General features: G+C 57.4%; 1 protein-coding gene across 9 annotated transcripts in view; it reads right to left on the bottom strand.

Annotated features, from left to right (window-relative positions):
• CAMK2B (calcium/calmodulin dependent protein kinase II beta) overlaps positions 1–19768 on the bottom strand; it is a 144433-nt gene that overhangs the window by 47664 nt on the left and 77001 nt on the right. For 6 of the 9 annotated variants that reach the window (XM_038384708.2, XM_038384710.1, XM_043502965.1 and 3 more), the window contains exons 7-13: positions 16684–16786; positions 16511–16594; positions 15072–15166; positions 12723–12845; positions 10270–10353; positions 8676–8718; positions 5993–6067 (exon numbers count right to left, since the gene is read on the bottom strand). In XM_038384708.2, coding sequence (XP_038240636.1) covers positions 5993–6067; positions 8676–8718; positions 10270–10353; positions 12723–12845; positions 15072–15166; positions 16511–16594; positions 16684–16786 — 607 coding nt within the window. The remainder of the gene's footprint in view (positions 1–5992; positions 6068–8675; positions 8719–10269; positions 10354–12722; positions 12846–15071; positions 15167–16510; positions 16595–16683; positions 16787–19768) is intronic. The other 3 variants (XM_038384715.2, XM_038384713.2, XM_038384714.2) reach the window with 1 other exon arrangement.

Below are 19768 nucleotides of genomic sequence, written 5' to 3' on the forward strand. Positions count from 1 at the left end.
TGGTGCCCTCCTCCAGGGGGTAGTCGCCTGGCTGGGAAACGAGAGCAGGGCATGCGCTGAGAGGGAACCCAACCTCAGAGACCATCTACATGCCACTGGCCATGGGCTCCCATCCCCGCGAAGGAGAAAGTTGGCCGTGCAAAGGGGACACGCTCGGATAATTTCTGATGAGTAATCCAGCCGGAAAGCAGGGGACGAGGTCTCCAAAGCCTAGCCTGACCGTGGGCTCTCCAAATCTAACTCCCAAGGTGACGCTTTGGCTAGTGGGCCACTGCCAGCAGAAATGCCCATCCACGAGGTTCAAGCTGCTGGACACCCTGCACAGCATGTGTCGGGTGAGGGACCTGGTCTCATCACATGAACTCACAGAGCCTGGCACAGCCCGACCTACCTATAAATCTGTCCCAGATGCCACAGCGACCGTCTTGGGGGCTCATCCCCAGCAGCCATGGCAAAGGGAGGGGAGATGGATGCCAGCAGACTGAGATTTCTCATGGCCCCCTGGGCGTGTCACTTTGCTATGCCTGGCTCCTAGACTGGCAGGGAGCCCAGCTGAGTGTAAAGTGAGGGATTGCAGCTTGGTTTCCCGAGGCTCTGGATTGGCAGAGGAGACAGCTTTGGGGAGGTGATGCATTTGTTCCCCAAAGGAGGACGGTGCAGAACCAGAGAGGGCTTCACACCTTAAAGTCAGCAGGGAGAACCCAACACTCTGGGCTTATTCGTTACTAGAGACAACGGGAAGGCTCTGGAGGGCTACAACCCTGGTGTGACGGGACTGGGTGCAAGAAGTGGCGAGACAAAGCCAGGCCCGTTGTCTATGGCTGAGGAGGCTGCTAGCAAGGTGGGTGCTCCGGCAGAGATCTCTCGCCAGAGGGCAGGGGAACATCTGAACATCAATGACAAGAAGCCTTGCACACCGTGGGCGAGGCTTGTCTGGAGACAGAGAGGATGGAAGGGGACAAAGCAGGGAGTGGGGTAGAGATGAACCTCGTGGGTGGAGGGGCCAGAAGGCACTCGCAGCCACTCTCCATGTCCTAGAGGATGGTGTGTAAGATGAGGAGCAAAGGGACCCTTCACTTAACCCATCAGAGCAACTGCCAGCCATGCCTACGAGGAGCCGCTGCATCAGAGCCAGAGCGGCTGCTGGGGGAGCAGCACCAGGCGGGACAGCAATGGGGGGGTCACAGGTTGTGGATCCCCCTGGAGAAGAGAGGAACAGTGCATTCAGCACCAATTGCTTCCGATCAAGGCCTGGTCTAAGATCCCGGAGCTGGGAGCAGCCCCAAACTCGCTTCAGGCCCATGTTCCTGTGAAGTCTGGAGATCTACTATTCCACCATGCCGAGCTAAGCAGCACCAGTCCCGCTCCAGGCCGAGGCCAGAAACCCCACTGCTCCCTTCGAGGTGTGGCAGCTCCATTTCTGCAGAGCTTGCTAGAACGCTAAAGGTACCAGTCCTTCCCAAACTCCCGGGCCCCTCTCCACAGCACACTGATTGTTTCCTCCAGCGGAGAACCTCGTGCGACGCGCTCACTTGTCCTCCTGGCTGGTGTACGAACAGCCCTAACATGCTCAGCCCCGCTCTAGCCACCTGCTGCTGGCTCCATGGGGGCACAAGGGGCTGGAACGGTGACTTTAACACAACGTCTTGCAGTCAGAAGGGAAGAGACTCCAGAGAGGACGCAGGCAGGGCAGGAGACTTGGGAGCTGCCCTGGTGTCAGCCATTGAACCGTCGGAGCGTTTCTCTTTTCAAACTCGCCTTGTCAGAGCTGGTGGGGCAGCTCCCGGGATCAGGAGAGTGACAGCAACTTCCCACACCAAGCAAAATCTGTTTACGGGCAAGGGTCAGCAATTTAGGTGCATCTCCGTTCAGGGGTCGCACAGGTGTAACAGGATCAATTTTAAATGGATTTCATTACAGACCCCTAATATAACCCCCCTGGGTGTCACCCTAAATGACCCCCGTTCACCGGCCTCTGCTTTTCAGATAGTCACAGGCTGTTCCCACATGCCCCTCTGAGCCCTGCCATAGCCACACAAGGCAGGGTCTATCGCCTTGCAAGCTTCCAGCCTCAAGTACATTGTGAATCCATATGGACTGAAGTCTGCATGGAGATTCAGGTACCTCCTCTTAAAGCAGATGCAGGTAATGCTGGCACCAGTCTGCTCTGAGGGGACAGGCTTATAACCGGTGCCAGACACAGTGGGCTCCTTCCACTGGATTTGTTGGCTGGATCCCGGCCGGAGTTTTGCACGGACATTAATACAGGCTTGGGGGGTCAGTTTCTGTCTCTGCCATGCAGATCAGTCTCCTGCATGCAGGAGCCCAACTAGTGGGCACCAGCGGACACAAAGCAAAGAGCCCCACCTCCGTTTTGGGTGGATAGATTAAACCGGACAAGGCTCTAGACCATGCACTTGGGTCACACAACCTCATGCATCATTCACCAAGTTCAACCTCCAGGCAAGGTCAGGGGGAGGAGCGGGCGGGAGGCCGTGGCAAGCAGAGAGCCAGCATTCACAAGGAAGAACCTTTGGGATGGAGGTGGCACGGGGGGAGAAGGGGAAGCCTGTCTGAATGCCCGCAGACCTTCCATATGGATAAGCTCTCACTTATCCCCAGTTATCTCCTTTCATTAGACTAGCCAGTCAGCCCAGCCACTTCTGGACAGCCCCGGTCACGCTCAGATGTGTTTCCCCAACACCTCCTTTAACTCTGTGCTCTGGAGATATGTGAGCTTCATGCAGAAACTTCATGCAGAAAGGCAAACGGGCCCATGTCAGAACCCATCTCCACGCCCCACACGTACCAAGAAAGGGCCCCAAACCCCTTTCTAACCCCATTTGGAAATGAATAGAGGGGAAATTTTCAAACGCCTCTGTTTAGGAGCCAAAACCCTACTGACTGGCAGTGACATGGACTCCCAGGCGTCTGCGGGGCTTTTGAAAAATGAGAGTGAGGCTCCTAAATCACTTGGGTGCTTTGGCCAATTTCATCTGAGCCCCATTTTCAGACGTGCCGAGTTGCACAGAAAGTCAGCGGGCTTCAGGCTCCTGCGGCCCAGAACCTCAAAGCCTAACATCCACTGCAATCAGTGGGAGACAGGCACCTATATACCTTGGAGGATCTGGGCGCCTTTGTAGAGGTTACCCAGAGGCTCTGCTTAGCCATGACTGGGGGGCAGGGTGGTACACCAGACTTGCATAGCTACACTGGAGATGTTCCCTGTGCCATAGCCCCGCTGGGAACTTACCCCCCTGACTGCCAGGCAGGGGATGCCCCCAGACCCTGGCACGAGGGAGAGCTCCTCTGAAAGGAACTTTCTTCAGCTCCAGTCTTTACGTTTTAATACAGCGCCACAAAGCAAACGTGTGCTCTCTGCTCTCCCCCCCTCGCTCCCTGAAACGCTTCTCCAGTGACTCTCGCCCCGTGTGAGGGCCACTGTGGGTCTAGGCCCTGCTGACGTCTTCCGAATAGTGGGAGTGCGTCTGTGGGGGAACCTCGGGCTGACCCTCTGCACAGGGTGACTGTCAGTCATTACGTGCACCCAGCACCTATCTGCTGTCTGCTCTCGGTACGAACCACGCAGTCGCCCACCAAAGTGTGATGGGCAACTCTGTCGCTGGGCCTGGGGGCGGTGCTTACACCTTATACAGTGGGCGATCTGCCTGCCTGCTCCCCGGGCTTTTTAGTCAAGCCACTCAGCTGAAGGGGCAGCTTCCTGTTTCGGCCCCTGTCTGTGGAAATCCCTCGCTGGGGGAGGAATCCCAATGCGGCAGCCGCGGCAAACCGACCGACGAATTCCAATCCCAAGTCGGGAACAGTATCTCGGGGCACGCTGGGAAAGCCAGCTGGGCCTTCGCTGCCCTGAGAAGCCACTGGTGCAGGATATTAGGCCAACAGCCTGGAAGATACGAGAGGGTCCGCAACAAGGCACGACCCCCTGCCTGACACTGGTTGCAGCTGGCATGCATGGCCCTTGCCTCTACCTGCTCTAGGGACCGATCACAAGTGCCTAAAGGGGCCGGGGATGTCCTCACTGCAGTCAGGAGGTTGGACAGCAGCATGGGTAGGCATCCCCAAGCTGGCTTTAATTGAGCTAAAAACAGCCAGTGCAGCCACCCCAGTACAATCATGCCCTGGGCTCTGTGTATGGCAGGAAAACAGCCAAGGGATTGGCTTGTTTCAAAGGGGAGTAGCACAGCACATGCAATGCTGATTATGCTCCCAAACCAATCAGCCAGGACTGCAAAGACTGGTATTGAAAATACAGAATCTGGAGCCCATTTCCACCTTCCCGTCCCCTGCCAAGCCCTGAGTTCAGGTTTTTACGCCCCCCCCCCCGCCATGATTTCACCAGCAGCTGCTCCCTGCCCTGTGTGCGAAAGGGACGGGCTTTAACTCCTGCCAAAGGGAACACAGAGCCCTGTGCTGAGCACGGTGTGACAGAGAAATGGAGGAGGATGTCACTGCCACATTGCTGGCTTTGATGAATGAATGAATAAATCAGTAGGAGCTGGCTCTTAGACTACAGCCAGGAACCCACATGCCAGAGGGTGGGGAGAGTTTGGGTGCCCATTTTACTAATGGGGAAACAGGGACAGAGAGAGGGTTGCCTAATGTCATGAGGAGAAGCTACAGGTAAAATTTTCAAAAGGGCCAGGTTGTAAAAGGGATTTAGGCACCTCTCTGCATTTCTAGGGGCCTAAATACCTTTGCAAATCTGGCCCTGAGTCACTTAGGACCCTAAGTCCCACTGGATTTCAATTTCAATTTCTCAGAGCCTAAGTCACTTCTGAGAATTGGACTCCAGATCCTAAATCATTAGGCACAGATGAAGATTTTACTCAGATGCTGCTAAGTGAATTAGGCACTTTTGAAGTGGAGTCCCTCTACTCCTGACTTGCAGTGCCCGACTCTGACCACCAGGTGCCCTGTCTTGCACATAAATATTTCAGGGCTTTCGTCAACGCAGTGGGTTCAAAAGAGGCTTTTCCCCATCAGCCATGGGGGCAATGAAAGAGCCATGTGCCCTTACAACCTGCATGTACAAGGGTGTGGGTACAAAACCAGAGGCTGGCTTTTAAAGCGTGGCCAGGGGCCTGGGCTTCTCCTCCGTCGATCCTGGTCGCCATCTGAGATTATGATCCAGGTTCTGAGTTCCCAGGGACAAGAGGCGCAATTTCAGTAACGTGGAATTTAAATAAGAACATGAGAACGGCCAGACTGGGTCAGACCAATGGTCCACTTAGCCCAGTATCCTGTCTTCCGACAGTGGCCAGTGCCAGGTGCTTCAGAGGGAATGAACAAAACACGGAAATTTACTGAGTGCTCTAACCCTTGTCATCCAGTCCCTGCTTCTGGCAGTCGAAGGTTTAAGGACATTCAGAGCATGGGGTTGTGTCCCTGACCGTCGTGGCTAATAACCATGGACGGACCTATCCTTCAGGAACTTCTCTAATTCTTTTTTGAACCCAGTTACATTTTTGGCCTTCACAACATCCCCTGGCAATGAGTTCCCCAGGTTGACTGTGCATTGTGTGACAAAGTACTTCCTTCTGTTTGTTTTAAACTGGCTGCCTACTAATGTCATCGGGTGACCTCTGGTTCTGGTGGTATGAGAAGGAGTAAATAACACTTCCTTATTCACTTTCTCCCACATTCAAGATTTTATAGACCTCTATCATAGACAGTCCCAGCTTTTTACTCGCTCCTCGTACAGAAGCTGTTCCAGACCCCTACACATTTTCCAATTCTACTTTGTAACCCTCTTTTCCTCCAGGACTTTTTAAAATCACTGCTGGAATAAACCGGAGCTTCCTCCAATGCCTGGCACCCTTCCTCAGAGCAGACCCGGCTGCGTTTGCCCCTGGTTCTGGGCGCTGGTTGGGGATGAGGTGTTAATGATGGATGAAGTTGCATGCACTCAGATTTCTGGGGGGGGGGAGAGAAAGGGGGGGAAATGGGGAGGGTCTCTTCAGGACACATCTACCTTGTTCCACCAACCCCATGGTGGCACTGGAGGCAGCTGCAGACATTGTGGTGGGAGCGGTGGTCTGTCTGCCGACTGTCAGCACCAGGGTAGGAAACGGAGGGACAAGGAGAGTGGTCAGGGTGGGGGGCAGAGAGACAGAGAACGACAGAGAGAGGGAGCGAGACAGATGGAGGGCGGGAGAGAGAGGGAAAGAAACGAGACAAAGGAAGCAGAAAAAAAGATTAGAGTTAAAGTTTAGATGGAGAGGCAAGATTGCTGGTAGCTGAGCCCCTGTTCCACATGCCCCACGGGGTGACCGGTCTAGAGCCACGGCTGGGGACATGTCCCCACTGAAATGCCTGGGGGGGGGCCCTGCATGGAGACACTGGAACTAGCTTTCAATCTCCCACCTCGCCAGATTGCCAAGCCCAGCCTGAATGGCTACACTGCAATTGTATTGCCCCCAAGCCCGGCAGCTGACACGGGCCAGCCGCAGGTGTTTAACGGCAGCAGAGACAGACCCTCTGTGACCAGCTGGGAAGCTACTCCCGGAGGTGGTATGGAGGGTCTGCCACACAGCAGCAGCCCCCGCCCCCGGCCCCGCCAGGCCCTGCTAGGGTCACTGAGACGTCAGGGAACATCCCAGCCAAGGAGCCACGACCCCGTGCTGTGTGGCATGGATGGGAGAAGGGATTCTCGCCCAAGACGCCAACTCTGAGATCCTGAGGGATGCACGGGGCAGGGCACCGGAGCCCCATGCCCATAGGTTGCCCCCCCAGCCCAGTGGGGGCTTTGAATCCCTGTGATACCGTCAATGGCTGCTTATCTCTTAACCTTTCTTGCCTCACTTGCTAAGTGACACTTGGCCATGACTCTGGAAAGCTGAATTCCCAGCCTGGGTGCTGCAGAGTTAAGCCACGGCCCCTTGGGGGAGAAACCAAAATGTCCTGCTTGAGGGATCTACCCAGCTGCCCCCCGCCTTGTTCCCTTTAAGGATGTAGATGTTTCTCCTCACTACACTAGACAGGGGCAGTAGCAGGGGCGCAAGGCAGTCGGTTTCAGCTGATACTAGGTGCCAGCCGAGGAGGCAAAGACCAGGAGAGAAGGGTACATGTTAGAGCAGCATTCCCAGGGACATCCAGCAGGCAGGGGCATGCCCCTTCCCTGCCAGCCCCCTCTCCTGGAGCACTCTGCTGGCAGGATATTTGGGAGGTGAGAATCCGCCACGCCATGAAATTGACAAAAGCGGGATTGCAATGGCTGAAAGAGACACAGATCCATCCGCCTCTCCCCTGAAACATACCCGGGCACGTCTGCATTTCTACAGGCGCCTGGCGGCATCCCGATTAGACGCCTCCACCGTTTGGTGTGCAAGGCAGCTCCATGCAAATGTTAACAGTGGGCTCTAGAGGGACTTCTTTAGCGCAGACCTGCCCAGGGCACAAAGGGTTTCTGCACTAGGCATCTGTGTACCGAGGCTGGCCAGGCACAGGTGACATGAGCTCTGTTGTTCTCAGCTCTACACCCAATTCCCCACATCACCAAACCGGCACAGCTCAGGATAAGATGTTGCCCTCTAAGGCCGAGGTTAGCTGGCCAGGAACGGCAGCTGCGTGGACTGCGTACGGCTCTAAGCCGCGCTGGGAACTCTTCAGCACAGGTCGACACTACCGATTTCACAGCTCTGCTGGTCAGGGTATGAAGAGCAGAGATTCCCTGACCGGCAGAGCAGCCCTGGTGCCGATGCAGCGGTATCGGCAAAGCTGTGCTTTTGCCAGCATCGCTTGTTTCGCCTGGGGCCTGCAGCAACCCCATGCAATGTCTTCGGGGACCACACTGTAGCGAGTTTATGTAGCGCTGTGGGAGAGGGATTGTATGCTGCTCCAGGGAGGGAGGGAGGTTACCATGGCTCCTCCAGGAACCAAAACCAGTATGTGTGTGTGTGGGTGGGGGGTGATTAAGGTCAACCAGGTTGTAAACACCTCCAGAGAGGTGCCACCGCTGGGGAGGGTAGCACAATCTGGGTTTTCCAGAGACCAATGAAGAAGGGGCTTTGGGAATAAAAAGGCTGTATTTAAACTAACACAGGGCCTTCTTTCTGATGCAGCACACAGACAGAACCTTCTGTCCAAGGGGGTCCCCAGTCCTTGCAGGAGGGTTGGAAAGATGTGCCCTGCCACCCCAGACCGATGGAGGATGCTTCGTGTGTGGTTAAATCATATTGTTCTTCTAGGTTCTCTCTGTGATGCTTTTGCCTTAAGAACAAAGGGGCTTGCTTAGAAAGCACAGGGCGGTCACCTGTGATGGCTGGCCACACCCCGTTCATAGCCCTCGGAGAGAACAGGGCCGGCTGGTAGGCACACTGCCTTGGTCGCATATCACAGTGAAAGGCAGGGGGCCGGGGGGAGCCTTAAAACCCCCGCTCACCGGGGTCCCGGCTCAGAGACGGGTGACGTCCGAGACCTGCCAGGGCCCGCACAGAGGGAGGGACACGGGGGGATGGTGCCAGAATGGTTTGCGGAACTCGTACAAGCCCAGCTCTGCCGCTCTAGCTGCACTTTTCTGGTGTGGAATCCCGGCGGAGCGCACCTCCCGCAAACGTGGCCTTGGTCCCGATGGGGGCTAAGGTCGCTCTCGTGACTCGGGGGCAAGCACTGGGACGCGCATCTCTTTGCAGCGCGAAGCCAAGCTGAGCTCTTACCCGAAAAGTTCCTCGTGGCCAGCATGGTGGTGAGAATCGCCCCCTGGAAGAGAAGAGCCAGGGGTTGGTACAACACAGTGCTGGAGACCATGGTGTGACAGGCAGCTGGCCTGAGCGGGGCCAGGATGCCAACCACCTGGGCGCTGCCCCCTGGACGCACGAGGAGGGGTGTGGCCAAGTGGGGAAGCATACCTAGCGCACGGGGATGCTGGTTTTGCTGGCCTGCTCAGCCGTGGCCTACCACGGGCAAGCCCTGTGAGCTCCTTGAACCCCGGCTTCCCACCCGTGTTGCGGGGCTGACGCCCTGGCCCCCCTCGCAGCAGAGCCCGGGATGGTGGGAAGTCACGCCAGTCCCGAGGCGGCGAGTCCGGGCACGCTCAGGGCGCGGCTCCCCGGAGCACATCCTGCGAGGCTGGGGTAACTCCCTGCCAATGCGCTGCCCCGACCGAAATCTGCTGCACATCCCCCATGGGACTCCACTGGCTGCAGCATGGCCCCCCCTCCTCTGAGAGCACAGCTGGCCCTGGCGCCTTGCTCCTCTCAGATCCTTCCCTCTCTCCTCCGTGGGGGGCCGACACTCCAGAACCTCTGAGGTTCTGATGCGTGGCACTGGCCTGTAAGGGACACGGCGGGGTCTGGAGACCCTGGGTGAAATCCTGGCCCCTCTGGCCCCATGGGGATTTTCTCACTTAGCAGCATGAGCTGGGGGGTGGGCGATGGGACACAGGAGGGGGTTCCCATGAGTCCTGCCACACGACAGTCATCAGACCTTCCTCCCACTTGGCTACTTCACAGAACGGCCCATGGTCCTGGGACTCTCCTGAGTATCCTTCTGCTCATAAAGCCAGCCAATGAGTCCCCCTGGGTGTTATACCCCCTAGAGAAACCAGCCCTCGCCAGCTACCACCATGTCCCCTCTAGCCGCCTGCAAGGGGGCACCAAACCTGCACCTTTGCACCTTAAAGCATTAGCAGGTCTGGTCTGAGCTAACCCACCTCCGTTAAGCAGGCCCGTCCACCTGTACAGGTGAGGGCTACACAAACAGTGGGAGCTGAAACCCCCCCAGACGCTGGGCTCTCTGGGGGCAATGGACTTACCCTGCCATTGCAGAGATGCCCAGCGGCCAACAGGCTGTGGCTCCTGTGAGCTCAATGGACAACGTGCAAGGCAGACAGGGCCATTCTACTCCCGCAGCACGGGCAGGCGCACGCCACCCCCGGGGAAGGGCTAGGAGCTGGGGGACTGGTGGCCAGTCCCCTGCTGGGAGGGGACCAATTCTCCAGCTGCTAGCACCGGGAGAGGACTTGTAGGGCTCCGATCTCTGTGGTGTGGCCAGGCTCACGGCCCAGGCTGGGCACGAACCCATTGGCACAGGAATTCTCATGGCAGGGGAGACACCGGGGCATGCTATGCCCTGGATGTGCCATGCTAACGAGGCAGGCAGCCTCTGCTCCTTTCTGGGGCTGTTGGCTGAGCAGCAGATATCGTGGGGCCCCCGGGACAGTGGGGACTTCATCCCCAGCCCGACCTCACTGTGTCTCTTTGCCACGGCTCTCAGGAAAGTCCGGCCCGAGAGCTCCACAGGGGCATTTACCTTGAGCTTTCTCCTGGCGTTGAACTTTTTCAGACACTCTACGGTCTCCTGCCTGTGCATCATGGAGGCCACAGTGGAGCGTTGCTGGAGGAGAGAAGGTGGGAGAGAGAAATCAGTTGCTTCTGCCTTGGCACCAGAGAACGAGTGTGGTCAGGGGAGGGAACAGGATGGGGGACTGGAGAAACGGCTCAGCCAGCAGGTCCTGCCCCACCCAGATACACCCCTAGTGCCCCCAGAGGCCTGGTCCTGGCTTGGGACCACAGGTGCCATAACACTGCAGATATGGCAGGCCACCAGCACTGAGCACCCCTGGATCCTGTCCCACCAGATCAGTGACAAAGCTCCAAGGGTCTGTTTACACTGCACACTAAGCCCGAGTGGGACTCAGGTTTGAGCCCAACTCCTGCTTTTGTCCACACACAAATCAGCCTGACTTGGGCCAGCGAGCACTCAGGGCTGGGATCCTAGGACCAAATCCTACTCACTGTCATTTGGCAGTGTGGATGTAGCTCAAGCCACGGCCCCGAGTCAGAGGAGCTGCGTAGCGCAGTACGGCTGCCTTAGCACGACTGTGAGACCTGAGCCCAGCAACTGTGAGCCTGGGTTTACGTTGCAGTTTGGCCGCTCCTGCACAGGCTTGGAAACACAAGCCCGGGTGTCACAGACCCAGATTTACAATGCAGCACAGACAGACCCTCAGGGTACATCTACATGGCGATAAAAAACCCCACGGCACTGATTCTCCTAGCCCGGGTCAGCTGCCTCAGGCTTGCAGGACTTGGGCTGCCAGCCTATCAAATTGCAGTGTAGACATTCTGGGAGCCTCCCTGATGTTGCACTCCATATGTTTTATGGAAACAGGTTTATAAGTGTGAATACGATGTAACTGGAATATGCTGCAAACAAAAGGTCTCTTGTAAGGCATCATTACAAAGCTTATGATCTACTGAGTGCGTTCATCCCATTTGTTTGCCTGTATTATTTCTATGTCTGGAGTTAGGATAATAAGAGATAAACTTGTATCACTGATGTTAACATATTAAATGGAAGCCATTAAGGGTGCTTCAGAATCAGTGACCTGTAAATGGCTCTGTTTACTTGTAAGCCTGCCTGTGTACCTACCGGCCAGTGAATGGTAATGAAGTATCACAGGGACATGTGAACATGTCACATGATACTGGAATCCACCTTTAACCTGGTGCTTTTCCATTTAGAAGAAGGGTGGGGATCCAGAGAGACAAAGGATTCCAGCCTTGTGCCAAAGCTATAAAAGGGGGTGGAACAGAACAAAGGGGGCTGCCAGTCATGAGAAATCCCCTAGTTACCACCTGAGCTGGAACTAACAAGGACTGTACCAGGGGAAAGGATTGGGCCCAGACTAGGAAGGAGTCTAGTCTATGAAAGAAGCTTATTGGAACATCTCTGAGGGTGAGATTTATCTTTATTCAGTTTTTTAAATGTATTAGGCTTAGACTTGTGTGTTTTGTTTTATTTTGCTTGGTAACTTACTTTGTTCTGTCTGTTATTACTTGGAACCACTTAAATCCTACTTGTTTACACTTAATAAACTCACTTTTGTTTATTAATTTACCCAGAGTAAGTAATTAATACCTGGGGGAGCAAACAGCTGTGCATATCTCTCTATCAGTGTTATAGAGGGCGGACAATTTATGAGTTTACCCTGTATAAGCTTTATACAGAGTAAATCAGTTTTATTTGGGGTTTGGATCCTATTGGGAGTTGGGTGTCTGGGTGCTGGAGACAGGAGTACTTGCTGAGCTGTTTTCAGTTAAGTCTGCATCTTTGGTGGCGTGGTTCAGACCCTGGGTCTGTGTTACAGCAGGCTAGTGTGTCTGCCTCAACAAGGCTGGGTTCTGGAGGCCCAAACTGGCAGAGAAAACCAGCTCAGATGTAATCTCAGCACATCAGGTGACAGTCCCAAGGGGGGTCTCTGTGACCAAAACATCACACTCCCATCGTGGGATCTCTGAACCCGGGCTCCAGCCCGAACCCAAATGTCTACACTGCAATGTTATAGCCCTGCAGCCCGAAGCCCATGCCCCCAGTCCAGACTAGGCCGGGGGTCTTCCATTGCAACAGACATACCCTGAGTGAGCAAGCTGGTCCCAGAGCTCAGAGCGCTGCCGGGGGAACATCTGCTCACTCGGTGATGGGGAAACAACAGGCTGGACATTCTTGCGGGTGGCTGAGATGAACCGGCCAAGGTTCTGATGAGCCCGTTGACAGCTGCCGTTCACTGGGGATAACGCTGGTCCCAAAGCCCCTGAGATATGGGCTAAACCGAGCTGGTGCCATCTGCGTGGCCTGGCCAGCCCCTCTCACCATCCCCCCAACACCGAGCTAGAGGGGCGTGGCCCCAAAGAAGAGGTAAAGCAAGGGAGAACCCAGCAGCCCCATTCCCTGGCTGTGTCCGGGGCAGCGGCGACACTTACGCAGACCCATGGGTGTTTCAGGGCTTCGTGGGCTGTGATTCTTTTGGCCGGGTTGATGGTTAACATCTGGTTGATGAGGTTTTTGGCTTCGGGGGTGACCGTGTCCCACTCGGGAGAAGGGAACTGCAGACAAGAAAAAAGGGCCAGGAAGGTTAAATGTAGGGGATCGCGGCTGTCGGGGGCGGGGAGCTGGCCGCTCGCAGCCAAGGCTCCAGCGACTCCACAGGAACCCAAGGGCAGCCCAAAGCCAGCGCCAGAGTCTGCCCAGATCCCACTGTGTGGCTGATGCTGCCCGCAGCCTTATCACATCTGCTCCAAGGCCAGTGGTACCTGCATTCTGCCCTGGCACAGCAGCGGGCTGGAAGCTCTGTGTCCGATCCAGGGCGACTGCAAACCCGGACTTGATTTCCTGACTTGAACCTTTCATTCCCACCCTCGCTGCTGCCCCTTTGCCTCGACAGTTATTTCTGGTTAAATGCCTTGTTCCCTGCATTTTCATCGTCTCACAGACACTGGTGCTGGCCACATGGGGTGGGTCTGCAGGCTTTGTGGGTGTGGGGAAGTTGGAGGTTCTGGCTGCTGGAGAGGGGGCAGCAGGGGTTTCTGCCCCCGGGGAGTGTGCAGGATTGTGGGATAAGCACATTGCCTGGATGTTGCTGCTGGTAGACGGGCAGTGAACTGTATGGACGTGCATTGTTAGGTTTCAGAGTTAACGGATAGACTGAACGCAATGGGGGCTGTTCACAGGCTGTCGCTGCACTGTTCTATTCAGGCTGCACTCTGGAGGGTTCCCCCAAGTCCCAGGCTTCAGAAGGGAAATCGGTGTAAAGCCGGGATTCAGGAGCAAGAGGGGGAGCCTGCGGCCAGTTCAGACGCTGTACAATCAGGAGGACCCTGCTCATATTCCATATAAGCAAAAGGGGAGAGGAGGCGCCCCGGCAGCGGGGAGAAAAATGAGCAGAGACTGTTCCCCAGGGCCCCGGCCAGCGGACCCCAAATGCGTGCAGAAGAGGCCAAGCGAACAGGGGTGAGGAAAGCACCAGCAAAGGGGGAGGAGAGAGGGAGGGGAGAGGCTGAATTCCACCAAGCTATTGGGAGCGGAGAGATACCCACTGGACCTGCGCTCTGGGCAGTCGCAGGAGCACGGCTCGCATGGGGCGTCCGGATGCTTCCGGGTCCCTCTGTGCTGCCACGTGCGTGGAGAATGAGTCGTGCCAAGGCAGGAATCTCGGCCAGGTCCCTGGGCCACTGCCCTGCCCAGTGTCTGCAAGGGAGCCAGGAGGGCGGGTTACCACACTGGTCAGCACGCCCCACGGCAGGTGCTGGCACTGCCCCGTCCCGGGCAGCACTGGGCCTGCCACGGGGATTGTGCAGACAGCCAGGCTTCTGCTAGGCTGCGATCGGCTCCCTGAGCCTGGATATGAGGGCAGGAGGGCCTGGGAGTGGGGACAGGATGGAGCTCTCTGTGTGTGATTCCTGTGGCCCCCGAGTGGCAGCATCGGTGCTCAAGGAGCCGCAGGATCCACAGCACACACGACCCTGCAGCACGGCTGGTGGGCCACAGCCCCTCCCAGGCAAAGAACTGAGCCGCCCGCTCTGCTTGGTCTCTGGGTGTAATGGAAAGCGGCTTCCCCGAGCCTCCCAGCCCCGACAGTAACAGAACGGCTTTCCGGCAAATGGGGGTAGGTTCCAGCTTGAGGAGGTGGACCTGCACTGGCCCTGCTCCTTGGGCATGAAATGATGCCCACACGCGCCAGTGCAAGATCCCCCCTGTCCAGCCCCTGGCGCAGACAGGCCCTGCCACGGAGCCTGATCCTGACCTGATAACACAATCCTAAACCCACTGTCCCCGTCTACACTGGGAACAAGTCCTGTTGGAGCCCTGCTAGCCAACACGGTTTCAAAAACATCCTATCCCCGCAGGCTGGGCACGTCCAGTGAGCGCTAACTTGCGTTAGCCCCGTGTCCATGCCCAGGGCTCTCTGGGATGCTGTCTACATGGCAGAGGAGTGGCTCTATATGCATCGTGGACAGGGCCGAGGTAACTGCACCATGATGGGGCAAGCCGTGGGGGATGCGTGGGCTGTGGGAGGAGGCTGGCCGGACACAGCCTTGTCGGCCCCCTGAGGAGGAGGAGGAGGGACGTGTCCTACCCTGGAAGGGCTGAGCACAGGCCTGCGGCTGGGGAGACACCAGCAATTCGAGGTCCGGCAGCACGTGCAGCAAACGAGAAGCCAGAGGGGCAGGCTGACACGCCGGAGACGAAGCCGGTGGCGTACGGGACTCCTGGCCCGCGGCAGCAGGTCCCCGTCACAGTGCTCTGGGACCTGGGGGCAGGGAGGTACTCACGTCGTAGGCACCAGCCTTGATCTGTTGGTACAGTTTGTGCTGGTCCTCGTCCCAGAAGGGTGGGTAACCAACTAGCAGGATGTAAAGGATCACACCTGGGGAGGGGGTGGGAGAGCAAAGAGTCAGCGCCCGCCAGCTCCTGGGGGCCCAAGCCTGGACTTACGCAGGGATATGGGGGTTTCTGCTCAGCCTGCTGCCAGCAGGCATCTCCCGGGGAACCCCGTCTCTGCCAGGCCCCACTCTCTCTCTCCTGCCTTAATGCAACTTGGCTTTAAATTTCCAGCACTGACCTGCTGCTGGTTACCCACCCCCCATCCACACCCCACATGTGGCAGGGAAGGAGCACAGTCGCTGCATTGAGCAGGTGCCCAGCAAAGTGCCCGGATGCCACCACGGGATGGGAGTGAGAGCCTGCAGCAAGGGGGTTAGACCTGACCAGGGCCCGATTGCTATCTCCGCCTCCAGTACCTCCTTGCTGACATCTGTCTATGCCTCTAGACCTCCTCTCTCTGGAGGACAGGGAGGGGTCTGTGGCTAGCAAAGGCTCCAGGGAGAGGATGAGCTATGGGGCAGAGACAGCTTTTAGCGTCCGTTATCAAGCACAGGTTAGGGACTAGGATCCAAACTGCCCACTGGAGGATTTGGGCTGTTTGGTTCATGCAGCATCTTGGACACAGAGTTCAATAAACAGCAACGTTCTGGGCTCCATGCGGGCCGGAATGGAACACCAATGGGAGTTAGGCACCTAATCGGCTTAAAAAACCCACTCAGTACCTTTCCTGTGTCTTTGGGTGCCTAAACACCTTGGGCAATCTGATTTGCCAGAGAGACACTGGCAGTGGTGAGACTTGAACCCATGTCTCCCAAGCCAGCACCCTAACTAATAGGCCAGCCCACTACCGGTCTGTGAACACTGACCGTCACAAAGAACTGAAGGCAGCCCAGAGGCAGGGAGAAGGAGACTTGGCAGATCCCTGACCCTGAGCCATTGATAAGCTGGACAGAGGGCAGAGAAGAGCCTCAAGAATGATTAAAGGATTAGAACACCTGCCTTCCAGTGAGAGACTCACGGTGCTCAATCTATTTAGCTTAATACCCAGAAGGTTAAGGGGGTCGTGATCCCAGTCTGCCAGTACCTACATGAAAGCAGAGGAAGGTCGAACACAACCCAATGGCTGGAAGGTGAAGCTAGAAATAAGATGTCAATGTTTAACGCGGAAGGTAATTAACCAGGGGACAATTTCCCAAGGATCTTGGTGGATTCTCCATCACTGACAATTTTGAAATCACGACTAGATGTTTTTCTAGGTCTGGCCTAGTTCAAACAGGGATTCCGGCAGGGCAGGCCGGGTGTATTCGGGATGCCAGACTAGATGACCACAGTGGTTCCCACTGGCCTTCCCATCTATGAGTTTATGTCTCGCGGCGCCGGCCCTTACCACATGCCCAGATATCCACGGGTTTGCCATAGGCTTCTTTGCGCAGCACTTCGGGCGAGAGGTAACCGGGGGTGCCGGCGAAGCCTGGGGAGAAAACAGAGCACAGGCTGTGTTGGCACAGCTGTCCTGGGCAGTAGGGGCAGGATGGGGAGAGAGGGGGCTCTGCCACTCACCAAACCAAGCCTGCTGATCCCCCTGCACCTCGATGGCCAGGCCGAAATCCGCCAGCTTCACCGCTGCGCCTTTGCACTTGCTGGCCAGGAGCAGGTTCTCGGGCTGTCGTGCGGAGCCGTCAGGCACAGGGCGCCGTGGGACCAGACACGTGGTCGGAGGGGGGCAGAGAAGGGGGGAGGGGGAGAAAACAAAACAGAAGAACAACACCAGACGGTTTGCAGAAGCAGGTGAGACACGTGCGAGCCTGACCAGTGGAGAGAACCGAGTGAAGTCCAGGGGGTCACACCGCAGGTGGGATGGGGCTGTTGGTGCGTCCCCACAAGCCGACTGGCTCGGCTGGTACCTTCCAGCCACTGTGCTCTCTCAGCTGATGGGCTGGGATCCAGACTGATGCCCCCCCAGCTCCCCTCCCCTGCATCCACTGCCATTACGGGGGGTGGGGGGGGGGCAGAAACCCAGCTCTGGCTTTGGGATTATTCCAGGCCAGCACAGCCTCCAGCTTCCTGACCCATGGGCAAGTGTTGGCCTGTATTGCTGTGCCCATCTGGCACGGCCTCTGGGCACATTCCAGCTACCCAAAGCCTCACGCTGCTCTGGGCTTGTGCGGGGGGACAAGCAGGGACCCTGCCTGCCCACTTTCCCTGGTGGCGCTCTGCCACCAGGCTGGGAGGCCATGTTCCCCCTCCGGGATTGGTGTCATGTCCCAAAGCCCTCGGTATGGCCTGCCAAGGTACCTGGCCTAACAAGAGAAGAAGGTGGCACGAAACAGGCTCTCAGAGCCAGGAAAACACCACCACCTTTGGCTGCAATATGGGGGACCGAAGCAGCACCTCCTTCCAGCCCCCCCTTCCAAGGGCTCCCCAGCCCCCAATATGTCCATTCGCACAATATAAAAGCCAACGCTTCTCTTCACCAAGCATATGCAGAAAGGGCCTTCCCTCTCTGCCACCTCCTGGGCATGCAGGCTTTGGCAGCAGGTGCCTCCCCAGGTTGGCCGGCCTGGCTTCTCCGCTGGTGCCCCTAACCCCCCACCTTGGATCTGTCAGAGCTCAGCAGAGCCAGAGAAATCAGAACATCCCCTAGGAAGCTCTGGAAATGTTACTCAAAGGGCCGGGAGCGCTGGCTCTGAGACAGGGGACAACAGCTGGATTGTACACATCTGACCACAGCCCCACCTCCCCTGACAAAGAGCGCTGGCCAGGGGGGTGACCCCGCATAACTATGTCAGTGAGCCCCACCCATGCCCTGCCGGGACCAGCTGCCTGCCGGGGCAGGGACGGGACGGGAGTCTTAAAATTTCCCGTTGTCCAGAGTGCCGTGGCCTGAGATCAGGTCACACAGACGCCACCAGACAGGCAGCAGGTGGGAAAGAGCCCCAGCCACACAGAGATGAGAGCCTTGGGCCCCCAGACCTCAGACCTGTGCCAGCCGGACACCCTGCCCTGGGGCTGGGTCAGAGCCGGCACCCCCTAGAGGTGACAGGCCCCATACCCCATTCCTGCACCCGCCAGTCCCCTCAACCCGGAGGTGATCCGAACCACTGTCCCCAGAAGGGGAAAGACCCTCTTGTTCATTCCCTGCTCCCCGTGCCAGCCAGACCCCCTGCACTGGGGCCGGACTGCAAGGGACACCTCTAGAGGCCAAACGCCGCTCCTTACGGAGCCAGTCCAGAGGGGGCAGAGGCTTGAGGGCTGATTGGGCTCCTCCTTGTTCTATGAAGGAGGCTGCTGCCATTCCCCTTCTCAGCCCAGCCCTTGCATCAGCATGGCACTGGCTGCACCCTAGAGCCGAGTGCCCTCTGGCACCATGCCACCACATACAACACAGCCCCCTGCCCTCACCAGTGCACTATGGCACAGCGGGCAAGAAACCAGCTCCCCCGGGTGCCACTCCAGCACGTTCCAGCGCCCGCTCCCCGGATCTGCTTCAACTCCCAGAATGCAATTCCATTTCCTCGAGCCCAGCTCCATCCCCTTGTGGGGGCACGACTCCGCTGCACCACCCCGCTCCACGATGATCCCATGCCCCAGGTTCCCGCTCTCCAGCACACAGCCAGCACCATGCGATGGGCTCCACTGTCCCCCAGCAGCACAGCTCCATGCACAAGAGCCCAGCTTCGTCATCCCGTGACAGCAGGATGGCACGAGCCACAGCCTGGCTTCATCACCTATCACAGCAGGACTCCAGGCACCAGCTCCAGCTCCCTCACCCTGTTTCAGCAGGACTCCAGGTGAAAGCGCCTAGCTGCACGATCCCATTAGGACAGGATGCCACATGCAACAGCCTGGCTCCATCAGGCTGTTACAGCCAACCATTCCATGCGCCAGAGCCCAGCTCCATCATCCCATGGTGGCATGGCTCAAGGCACCAGCATTCAGCTCCATCAATTTGCTATGGTTTGACCCCATGTTTGAGCGCCCTGCTCTAGCTACCCGTGGCATGGACTCCATGTGCCAGAATCAAGCCCCATCATCCTGACGCAGCACAATTCAATGTCCAAGAGCCCAGCTCCACCACCTCATGACAACATGACTCCGCTTTTGAGAGCCCAGCTCCATCGCCCTGTTAGATCCCAATGCCTCATGTGACAGGCCAGCTCCATCACCCTGTTATGGCATGTCTCCAGGATCCAGAACCAAGCTTCATCGCCCCAGTACGGCCCAACTCCACAGGCGAGAGCACAGCTCCATCGCCCCAGTACGGCCTGACTCCATCGCCCCAGTACGGCCCAACTCCGCAGGGGAGAGCCCAGCTCCATCGCCCCTGTACGGCCCAACTCCGCAGGCGAGAGCCCAGCTCCATCGCCCCTGTACGGCCCAACTCCGCAGGCGAGAGCTCAGCTCCATCGCCCCTGTACGGCCCAACTCCGCAGGCGAGAGCCCAGCTCCATCGCCTTATTACAGTAGAACCCCACAAGTGACACCCAACTATATAACCCCGTTCCAGCATGACTCCAGGCACCAGACCCTGGCTCAACTACCACCTTAAGGCACAACCAGGGCCTGGCTCCATCACCCCGTTACAGCACGACTCTGTGCACCAGAGCCCAGCCATGAAAACTCCTGCCCTGCCCCCCTCGCCCGG

Source organism: Dermochelys coriacea, chromosome 26, assembly GCF_009764565.3.
Source record: "Dermochelys coriacea isolate rDerCor1 chromosome 26, rDerCor1.pri.v4, whole genome shotgun sequence".
Classification (NCBI taxonomy): Eukaryota; Metazoa; Chordata; order Testudines; family Dermochelyidae; genus Dermochelys; species Dermochelys coriacea.